The sequence below is a fragment of the Capricornis sumatraensis genome, chromosome 20, assembly GCF_032405125.1.
Source record: "Capricornis sumatraensis isolate serow.1 chromosome 20, serow.2, whole genome shotgun sequence".
Lineage (NCBI taxonomy): Eukaryota > Metazoa > Chordata > Mammalia > Artiodactyla > Bovidae > Capricornis > Capricornis sumatraensis.
The window spans coordinates 40,240,394-40,250,850 of record NC_091088.1 but is presented as its reverse complement, the minus strand read 5'-3'; the positions used below and the strand labels follow the sequence as shown (position 1 = coordinate 40,250,850).

Sequence of the window (10,457 nt, the reverse complement as noted above, 5' to 3'; positions counted from 1 at the left end):
GAGCTGAGTGCTGAAGCCTGAGCAGGTGATCAGAAGACAGATGAAGGAGTGAGAAGGGCATTCCAGGAAAAAGGAACAGCGTGGACCAAGGTGGAGCTGCAGACACTGGTGCATAAGGGGGAGAAGTGGGAGCAAGTCTGGAGCCACTGGAAAAAGGGTCATGTCCAAATCCAGGGGGCCAAGAAGTATCCACTGAGCTGTGTAGGGGTGGGACAAGTGCCAGGTCGAAGATCTCCCCACCTCCTGGGGTTGGCGGTCATGGATGCCGAGCAGCCTCCAACTTTTCAAAGTCAATGAGTAACTTGAGGGGCTGGGCAGGGTCAGGCCTGCTGCTGTGGGCCCAGGGGTGTTTTCCACTCCTGAGCAAGCGTGGCTGGCCCGCCTACCTGCTCAAGTGTCTGCCCTGCCCTGTTCCACCCAGTTCGGCCTGGCCAGCACTCCTGTAGAAAGACTCCTCTCACCTGGCAGCTGGACCAAGGGAAGCCAGCCTCGGGCATCGGCGGGTGAGAGCCTGGGACCTGGGACCTGGGACCTGGGTCGGTGTCAGGGCTGAGGCGGGGGTTGGTGGCAGGGGAGGGAGAAACACGCCCTGTCGTCCAGGGAAGACTTCCTGGGGGGATTGGTGTGGCTGTCCGTGCTATGTGTGCCCAGCGCCGTGCTGAGAGCTGGAAAACACTGAGGTGAGGGCAGGGGTCCTGTCCTGTGAGGGCTCCATGTCTGCAGGATAACAGTGGGAGCTAGAACAGTCTTGGAGACCCTGAGCCCCGAGTCCTCTGTTTCAGGAAGAATTCTCCCGTGGTCAAATCCTCTGTGACCTTGGTCAGCTCTTGCCCTTCAGGCCTTGCCTACGATGTGAGGCGACCACAGGAGGTGGCCCTCAGTGTCATCAGGGTCTTTCTAGCTTCAAATTTTGGTGATTCAGGGAGACTGCTGGGAAATGAGTACTTTGGGATCCACGAGCTGGGGAGGCTATGGTGGGAAGGAGACAGAAGTCTGGAGGTGAAGCTCCCTGTGGCAATCCTTGTGGGCACAAGAACCAAGAGATGCAGCGCAGCTGGGCCTGGGGCTCTTGGTGGGCCTGGCCAAGGAGCCAGACACTGCGCTGCAGGCGATGGGGAGCGACATGCCCCTCAAAGCAGAGGAAGAGGAGGCCAGTCTGTTGTGAAGCCCGGCTATGTGTGTGCAGTAGGCTCGGCCGGGGAGGGAGGGGGTGGGAGGGGAGCGGGCAGCGTCCAAGTGGTGGGGGGCAGGGCTGCTCTGAGAACTGCTGGGGCAGCACAAGACAGGGCACAGGAGGAGGCCTGCCTGCCTGCCCCCTAGTCCAGCTGAAGGAGGAGGGGCCGTTGTGCCCCATGGGGCCTGGGGAAGCTGCGGCCTGGGACTCAGTGGGAAAGGGTGAGGAACACTTTCTAGAGGGAGGGTTATGGGAGGGACCCTCTGCCCACCAACCGGGGCTGGATCCTTACAGGCCCATCCTGACCATGGTCGCTGCCTGGCTCTGGCTACTTTGCTTCTTGGTCCCCCAGGTGAGTCAGGCCCTCTCCTTGCCCTCAGATCCTGGCCTTGGGGGTTGCACCTTCACCCCCTACTCCATCTGGACCAGTTGCACTGACTATGGATGGTAGTGTCTGGGGGATGTGGCTCTAGGCCTGTCATGGGGTTAGGAGGTCAAAGGCCAGGGGGCGGAGGGATAAAGCATGACCAGGCCCAGGGAAGGGGTAGAAATTCCCCTTCTCTGTCGGGTCATAGCACCCATGGGAGGAAGGTACAGCTTGGTGACGTGTTGAGAATCCCTCCACAGGCTCTCCCTAGAGCCCAGCCTGCAGAGCTGTATGTCGAAGTCCCGGAAAACTATGGTGGAAATTTCCCTTTGTACTTGACGAAGGTGAGTCTGAGAGCTGACTGGGTAGGCTGCCCTCCCCAGGTCCTGCTTCCCCTACCTCCAGCCTCCCTTTCTCTTCATTGCTCTAGCTTTCTAGAGAATATATGGTATAGTGTGAATGGCTAGTAAGAGCTTCATCTCAGAAGTAGAGCTTTAAATGGAAGGAGGGGGACTTCTCTGGCGGTCCAGTAGTTAGGACTCAGTGCTGTCACTGCCGGGGCCCCAGGTTCAATCCCTGATCAAGGAGCTAAAAATCCCAGAGGCTGCACGGCATGGCCCCCAAATTTTAAAACATAAAAATTAATTAGTTAATTAAAAGATGAAGTGATGGAGGAGGGGTTTCAAGTTTCAGAAAGTAAGGCAGAGAATATAACGGAGCACCCAACACAGGGGGGAAGAGCTTTGGCTTTGAATGTCCATCTTGTTCCTTACTGGCTTTGTGACATTGGGCAAGTGCAAGCCCTCTCTGAGCCTCAGTTTCCCCATATTAAAAAACAGGGCTATTGGGTGGAAGGGGCATCCCCCAGACTTGCTTCCAGCTCCCTTCACCTCTGTTCTTCCTCCACCAGCTGCCGTTGCCCCGTGAGGAGACTGAGGGCCAGGTTGTGCTGTCAGGAGATGCAGGAGTGGCAGGGGACGGCCCCTTTGCTGTGGACCCAGAATCTGGCTTCCTGCTGGTGACCAGGGCCCTGGACCGGGAGGAACAGGCAGAGTACCAGCTACAGGTACGGCTGGGCTGGGGGAGGGGGAAGTCGCCTGGGGTGGGTGGGGCTCTGACCACTCCTTCTTGTCAGGTCACCCTGGAGACCAAGGACAGACATGTCCTGTGGGGCCCGCAGCCTGTGCGTGTGCGTGTGAAGGATGAGAATGACCAGGTGCCCCACTTCTCCCAGGCCACCTACAAAGTTCAGCTGAGCCGGGGTACTAGGCTGGGTGAGTGCCCAAAGCAGTGAGCTCACAGCAAGGTCAGGTGGGCACCGATGGGAGAACACAGGAAACAGATGGCCAGAGAGATGGCATAGGGACAGGGCAACAGGGTCCCCTTTCTGTCTCATCTGCACCCCCCACCCAACTGAGGGTCCACAGGTGAGTTCCATCTACTCTAGGCCTCAGTTTACTCATCTGTGCAGTGGGGTGAAGAGTCATGGCACACCTTCAGAGTCCTGATATGATGATGGGTATGGAAGGAAGAACCAGGGAGGGACAGGCGAAGCGTGGGAGGCTCTCCCCATGCCTTCGCCCCTAATGGTAAACTCTCTCCATACTCCCAGGTGTCCCCTTCTTCTTCCTGGAGGCTTCTGATGGGGATGAGCCAGGCACAGCCAACTCGGATCTTCGGTTCCACATCCTGAACCAGGCCCCAGCCCAGCCTGCTTCAGATATGTTCCAGCTGGAACCTCGGCTGGGTGCTCTGGCTCTGAGCCCTGAGGGTGAGCCTGAGCTCAGTGTGAAAAGGGAGGAACGGGAAGAGCTGGGTTTCATCTGAGCTGTAGGATGGGTTTGCAGCTCAAGAGATAAAAGAGTAGGAAAGAGTATTGCAGCTGGGGAGGGTAGCAAGGCAAAACCATGTGTGGAGCCAGGACCATGCATGGAGAGTTAAGAAATGGTGTGCCTGGAAGCAGGTGGTTCAGTGGTAAAGAATCCGCCTGCAATGCAGGAGGACCAGGTTTGATCCCTGGGTTGGGAAGATCCCCTGGAGAAGAGAATTGCAACCCACTCCACTATTCTTGCCTGGAGAATCCCACAGACAGTGGAGTCTGGTGGGCTACAGTACATGGGGTCACAAAGAGTTGGACACAACTGAGCAACTAAGCATGCATGTGACTGGAAGTGCCTACATTTACAAACCTGGGCCTAAGAGGCAAGGGTAGGAGAGACCTGAGGGGCTCTGGCCCAGAACACTGCCGAGAGACCTTGGGACGGATGGCAAGAGAGACTCGGACCTAGAAGTTCAGACCAAAGAAACAAATTGGGAAGAGAAAAAGAAGTCAGTCATACAGCTTTCTCATTCACCCATCTACCACCCAACCACATACATAGTCCATCTACCCAACCATCCATCCACAGGTCCAAATCCCCATCTAGCTAGCCTCCATCCATCCATCTAGTCAACTGTCCATTTATCCAACCAGTCATTCACTCATCTACATATCCACCCATGTATCCCCTCATCCTGGCCATCCACGAATCCACCTTTCATTGTGTGGACAGATGTGCAAGTGATTCTGCAGACTGTCAAGTCCAGGCTGGGTGCTCACAATGGTGCTACAGGTCCCTCTCATCTCTTGGCCAAGAGAGTATCCTGAACACCTGCCATGTACTTGGCTTTGTTTGGTTCCTTGCTGAGAAGGATGCCCTGGCCCCCTGACCAGCTGACTGCCTTCCCCTTCTAGGGAGCGCCAGCCTAGACAAGGCTCTGGAGGGGTACTACCAGCTGTTGGTACAGGTCAAGGACATGGGTGACCAGGCTTCGGGCCACCAGGCCACAGCCACCATAGATGTCTCTATAGTGGAGAACACCTGGGTGCCCCTAGATCCTGTCCACCTGGCAGAGAATCTCCAAGTCCCATACCCACACCACATTGCCCAGGTGAGTAAATAGCTGTTACAGCTGAAATAACTCCGTGGATGGTGCAGCTGGGCCTGAGTCTTGTGGAGATTTGGGGTTTGGATCTGGGGCCCAACTTGACTCCTGCTCCACCTTTAACTACGCTCCCCTCTCCTCTGTCCCCATCAGCTTCCATGATGCAATGAGTGCTTAAAGGACCAGGCCCTGAGCTCTGTGCTCTGACCTCACCCCAGGCTTCTTCACAGAACAGCTGCTACCTCCTTGCTGCCATGGGGATTGTCACCTAGGCCAGGAATGTCTCAGGCCTCCTCGAGGAATGCCCTGGGGTCAGGCTCAGTCCCAGAGGGCAGAGAATAAAACAATCTGGTCATTCAGACACTTTGGGCCGGATCCAGGCTTGAACCAGGGCAAGGCCACCACAGAGTTGCCACAACAACCGCTCTGAGCAAAAGGACCCTACCTGGACTCCTGAGAGGACAGTCGCTTGCCTGGAGTCACATGGCAGTTGGGGTGCAGGCTCCCTAAACCGTGAACAGTTGGAACATAAGGGATAACATGGGCTATTCCTGCCCCTCATTCTGTGTCCCCCTCCCAGGTCCACTGGAATGGGGGGAATGTACATTATCACTTGGAGAGCCAGCCCCAGGGACCCTTCGATGTGGACACAGAGGGGAAACTCTACGTGACCCAGGAGCTGGACCGAGAAGCCCAGGCTGAGGTGAGATGAAAGGGGAGCCAGGACAGGCCGAGGGGTGTTTGGTCCCCGGTCAGAGGGCTTCTGGGGGTGTCTTCTGCACTGAGGCAGAAGAACTGGAGCGGTCCGCCAGAAGAGAAGACCCTGGTCTTCACCTGAAGCCCTCCCACTGCCCACTACAGTACCTGCTCCAGGTGCGGGCTCAGAACACCCACAGCAAGGACTACGCGGAACCACTGGAGCTGCAGGTGGTGGTGACGGATGAAAATGACAATGCACCCGTCTGCCCCCGACAAGGCCCCTCGGTCAGCATCCCGGAGCTCAGCCCCCCAGGTGGGCTATGGGCCCTGTTAGGGGGTTGGGTAGTGGTAAAGTCCCTGTGAACTACGCCACGTGACTCTCCTGTGCTGTGGGGCCAGCCAGCCCCAGGCCCCTATATCAACGTCCGACCCAACACACACACATACACAAAGAAGAGTAGGGGGGTAAGGCCTCCAGGCTTGGCTGTGGTCCCACCCAGGTGAGTGTCATCTTCGCAGGCACCAAGGTGGCTAAGGTTTCAGCAGAGGACGCCGATGCCCCCAGTTCCCCCAATTCCCATGTTGTGTATCAGCTACTGAGCCCTGAGCCTGAGGAGCCGGCAGAACTGAGAGCCTTCGAGCTGGACTCCTCCTCGGGGAGCGTGACCCTGGGGGCTGCCCAGCTCCAAGCTGGCCAGAACATCCTGCTTCAGGTGCTGGCCATGGACCTAGGAGGAACAGATGGTGGTAAGTGCCCCAATGGTTACAGGGGTTCCCTGACCCCTCAGCTCCCACCCTGGCCTCCCCAACATGCCCTCCTCTGTCTCAGGCCTCAGCAGCACCTGTGAAATACCAGTCACCATTACAGACATCAATGACCATGCCCCTGAGTTCACCACTTCCCAGGTAAGCGGGCACAGGGAAGGACCCCTTCAGAAGGCAGTAATGGTGGGCTCACAGCCTCTCGCCATCTCTCCAGATTGAGCCCGTAAGTCTCCCTGAGGATGCAGAGCCTGGGACTCTGGTGACCACACTCACGGCCACTGATGCTGACCTCGAGCCTGCCTTCCGCCTCATGGACTTTGCCATCGAGGCAGGGGATGAGGAGGGGACCTTCAGCCTGGACTGGGAGCCAGACTCCGGTCATGTCCAGCTGCGACTCCTTAAAGTAAGGAGCTAGGGTTGGAGAAGGGGTGCACACATACACACATGCATTCATACATGAGGGCGCCATGCCTTGGCCCACACAGTAACCCAGGTCCCTCTGGTTCCAGAACCTCAGCTATGAGGCAGTTCCGAGCCACAAGTTGGTGGTGGTGGTGCGGAACGTGGAAGAGTTGGTGGGGCCAGGCCCAGGCCCAGGAGCCACAGCCACTGTGACTGTGCTGGTGGAAAGGGTGGTGCTGCCTCCTCAGCTGGACCAGGAGAGCTATGAGGCCAGCGTGCCCATCAGCACCCCTGCCGGCTCCCTCCTGCTGACCGTCCAGCCCTCAGACCCCCTGAGCAGTCCCCTCAGGTAAGCCAGGAGCCCAGACCCCTACCTAGACTGGACCTCCTCTGTTCCTTGGGGATGACCCCCAGACTTCAGAGGGAATTCACATTATTTATAACCTGGAAAGTTCCTCAAATCATTGGCTAATATGCAGGTTGTGACTCTTGGGGGCACCAGGGTAGAAGGGAGAAGGGGTGCTGGGACCCCTTGAGAGCTCAGATGATGCCTCCTCATTCCATCCTGTATACGGGGCCCTCTTCCTGCCACCCACCCAGACTGCAGCACTGGGTGCTGTTCCCAGGCCTCTAGCTCCATTCTTGGCCCTTTGTGGGCTGACCTGGGAACAGTGGAATTAAGTCTAGAGCCCCACAGGCTCTAGTGTGGTCCCTCTCTCAGCCTCAGTGTCAGTGGTTTAAGCCTCGCCCCATCCCAACAAATCCCTTAAGCGGGAGACAGATCATGGATGCTGCTGCTGCCTTCAAGTCACAGAGGGAATGTGGGACTCAGGCAGGTCACATGGCCCTGGAGGTCTCTAGGCAAGACCCCATATGCGGTCACTGCCTCCCTGCTCATTTTCTTTGGGCCTCAGGTTCTCCCTGGTCAATGACTCCGAGGGCTGGCTCTGCATCAAGGAGATCTCCGGGGAGGTGCACACAGCCCGGCCCCTGCAGGGCGCCCAGCCTGGGGACATGTACACAGTGCTCATAGAGGCCCAGGATGCAGGTATGGCCAGCCTATGGTGGGGACCCCTGCGAGGGTGAGAGAGCCTCAGACAGACAGATGGGCAGGACCAAGCCTCCTCCCCAGGCCCCTTGCTGGCATCCACTCTGCCCCCAGGCAGGAGGGAGGGACAAGGAGCTGGGTACAGTGTCCTTCTCTGAGAATGCCTGGCCTCTGCCCCGCCACCATCGTCCTCACCAGACACTTGTAATCCCCCAACCTCAGCCCTGGGGCGGTTGGGGGGGCTGCCTCTTAGGGTGTCAGCTTTAGACACAAACTGGGAGCAAAGGGTTTGGTGCTGGGTGGGAGGTGAGGGGGCAGATAAGGGCCAGGGGCTCTCCTCGGGAGGCGTGCCAGGAGGTGAGCTTGGATGAGGTCAGATGGGGAGAACTCCAAACACCATGTTGACGGGATGAAGAGCTGGCCTGGGGCGGGATGTCAGGTTTCAGCTCTGAGCTGGGCTGTCCTGTGATGCAAGACAGACCAGCAGGGGTGAGCTCATGTATAGGCAGGGCATTTCTGCATTGTTGGGCCCTGGCTCCAGGGGCCAGGGGTGGGGGTGGGGGTGAGGCAAGCTTTCCATCCAAAAAGGCACAGAAAGGCCTGGCAGGTGTTTGCATGGTGAAGGGGTGAAGGGCATTGTGAGGAAGAGACTAGCGTGGAGATGCTGGGATGGAGAGGTGGAGGGGGAGGGGAAGGAGGGGCACCAAAGGGCTCAGCGGGGTGAGAAGATGGACTGTGGGGAAGGGGACCAGCCCAGGGACCCTGAATTCACCCCACCGCCCCACAAGGGGCCGAGCCACCCCAGTACTGCCTCCTCTGCAGATGAACCAACGCTGAGCACCTCTGCGACCCTTGTGATCCACTTCCTGAAGGCCCTTCCTGCCCCAACCCCGACGCTGGCTCCCGTGCCCTCCCGACACCTATGCACACCCCGCCAGGACCATGGCGTGGTTGTCAGTGGCCCCAGGGAGGACTCTGATCGGGCTGGTGGACATGGTCCCTTCAGCTTTGCGCTTGGTCCCAACCCCACGGTGCAGCGGGACTGGCGTCTCCGGGCTCTCAATGGTGCGTGCCGCGGAGAGCGGGAAGGCGGTGGCCAAGGCGGGGGCGGGGCCAAGGCGGGGCGGGGCTTTCGGAAACGAGACACCTTTCCCGGTGAGGGTGGGGCCGGGCCTGGGGGGAGCAGCCTGGTGACTCTGATCGCTGCTTATGGTCCCAACAGGGTCCCATGCCTACCTCACCTTGGGCCTGCATTGGGTGGAGCCTCGCGAACACGTAGTCCCCATAGCTGTCAGCCACAATAACCAGATATGGCATATCCAGGTCCGAGGTGAGGCCGGGCTGGGGTGTGGCCAAGGTCAGGGGCATGCAGTTTCTGAGGAAGTCACTGGGACCAAAGGGGAGGGACTGGGCAACGTGTCTGCAGGCTCATGTGGACCGCATATACCTGTGCACACCTGCACATGTGTGGCTGGGCACGCGGAGCCCAGTGCACGCAGGCACATGCACAAAGGAGCTTGCATCCCACCCCCACACCCATGAACACGTACACAGGCACAGAAGCACACATACAAGCTAGCTGGGCTGGGCTAAAGGCGCTGAGAAGCTGGGAGCCCTCCCCCACTCCCCTGACCCTCCTCTGCCTGTCCTCAGTGATCGTGTGTCGTTGCAACGTGGAGGGGCAGTGCATGCGCAAGGTGGGCCGCATGAAGGGCATGCCCACGAAGCTGTCGGCGGTGGGCATTCTCGTGGGCACCCTGATAGCAATAGGTAACGGAGGCTGGGCTCCTGCATGGGGGAGGGCAATGGTAGTCAGAGCCACAGCCTCCAGATAAACAGTGCCCCTGTTCCCATGGTGCCCCCCAGGGCTGAGAAGAAACCTCCCCAACTCTCGTAATCATTATGCTCTTGCCTCCCCATACCATGCTGCTGCTGCTAAGTTGCTTCAGTCCTGTCTGACTCTGTGCACCCCATTCTCACTGATAACAGCATTTACTGTTACACTGTTACACCTTAACTGTGTATCAGCCAAGCACAGGTTTATTGAGTTGAATCCTCCCACAACCTTGTGATGCTGGCATTTCCCCGCTTTTCCAGGTGAGGTCACTGATGCTCAGAGAGGTTAAGTAACTTGGAGTTTACACAGCCAGCGTGTGGCAGAGCTCACTCTTTCCAGCCTAATTCCTTCAGTTCAAGCCTCTCTTTCCATCCCCTTTGTTTCTTTAGCGCCCTAAATATTTTTTTTCCTGGCTGGTTTTCTTTACTGGTGCTAGGACATTGCTACAATGTGCCTTCCTCTCAGAGGTCCATGGGCACAACTCACTGGCTCCCAAACGACCCCTTCTCTGTTCCCCAGAGAAGGGGACCTTGGAGGCTGGGGCGTTCTGGGGCAGCCTCAAGGGGATGGGTGCCTGGTGAGGGCTAGATGAGCCAGTCATGCTCCTTCAGGCACCAGGACCACAGAGTCATATCCAGTTCACCTTCAGAGATGCTATTTAGGAAACTGCTTCCTCATTAAATCAATTCCAATAGCAAGGAGTCCCCAGGGATAGACAGGTCCTACTGCCCTTTCTGAGGGGTGATCTATCCCTCTCTGGCTCCTCAGGCATCTTCCTCATCCTCATCTTCACCCACTTGACCCTGGCGAGGAAGAAGGACCTGGATCAGCCAGTAGACAGTGTGCCCCTGAAGGTGGCAGTTTAAATGGTCCAGGCAGCCCCTGCTGGGAACTTGGCATCTGGCTGCATCAGAATCCACTGGGAAATGGCCCAGCACTCCAGATCCACGAGGCCAAGACAAGGCAAGAAGCCCCTTCACTTGCCTTAGGAGGGAGGAAACATCACCGGACATGTCTGTGGGGCCTGCACACTGACTCAAGTGCCTGTGGAACCACTTCAGATGGCTCATGTCTGTCCAATAATAAAGCCTCAGAGAACCGGCCTTGGGTTCTCAGGAACCAAGTGTCCATGTCCAAGTGTCCATTTGCATGTGCATCATTCAAGTCCACCTGCCCCTTCTTCCCTTCCCCATCTCCTGCTGCACAGAAAGGGTCTCAAGGCTTGAGGAATGAGCCTGGG

General features: G+C 57.8%; 1 protein-coding gene across 4 annotated transcripts; it reads left to right on the top strand.

Moving 5' to 3' along the window:
- Window positions 1-1,481: 1,481 nt before the first annotated feature.
- CDH16 (cadherin 16) lies at window positions 1,482-10,083 on the top strand. 4 transcript variants are annotated; one of them, XM_068992598.1, is made up of 17 exons: window positions 1,482-1,526; window positions 1,802-1,885; window positions 2,452-2,607; window positions 2,677-2,815; window positions 3,154-3,312; window positions 4,276-4,472; window positions 5,047-5,169; window positions 5,328-5,478; window positions 5,685-5,912; window positions 5,995-6,071; window positions 6,145-6,333; window positions 6,440-6,681; window positions 7,247-7,376; window positions 8,319-8,445; window positions 8,603-8,710; window positions 9,034-9,150; window positions 9,986-10,083. In XM_068992598.1, the coding sequence occupies exons 1-17, from the start codon at window positions 1,482-1,484 to the stop codon at window positions 10,081-10,083; spliced, it is 2,370 nt and encodes a 789-aa protein (XP_068848699.1). The 4 variants fall into 4 exon arrangements, with proteins under 4 accessions (XP_068848699.1, XP_068848697.1, XP_068848698.1 ...); XM_068992596.1 differs by having other exon boundaries at window positions 7,247-7,380; window positions 8,203-8,445; XM_068992597.1 differs by having other exon boundaries at window positions 7,247-7,384; window positions 8,273-8,445.
- The last annotated feature ends 374 nt before the right edge of the window (window positions 10,084-10,457 follow it).

Excerpts from the sequence above, each read along its gene's own strand:
- CDH16 (XM_068992596.1), top strand. The coding sequence starts at position 1,482 with ATGGTCGCTGCCTGGCTCTGGCTACTTTGCTTCTTGGTCCCCCAG. Across the intron at positions 5,170-5,327 it reads ACCGAGAAGCCCAGGCTGAG|TACCTGCTCCAGGTGCGGGC; the intron begins GTGAGATGAAAG and ends TGCCCACTACAG. Across the intron at positions 6,682-7,246 it reads CCCCTGAGCAGTCCCCTCAG|GTTCTCCCTGGTCAATGACT; the intron begins GTAAGCCAGGAG and ends TTTGGGCCTCAG.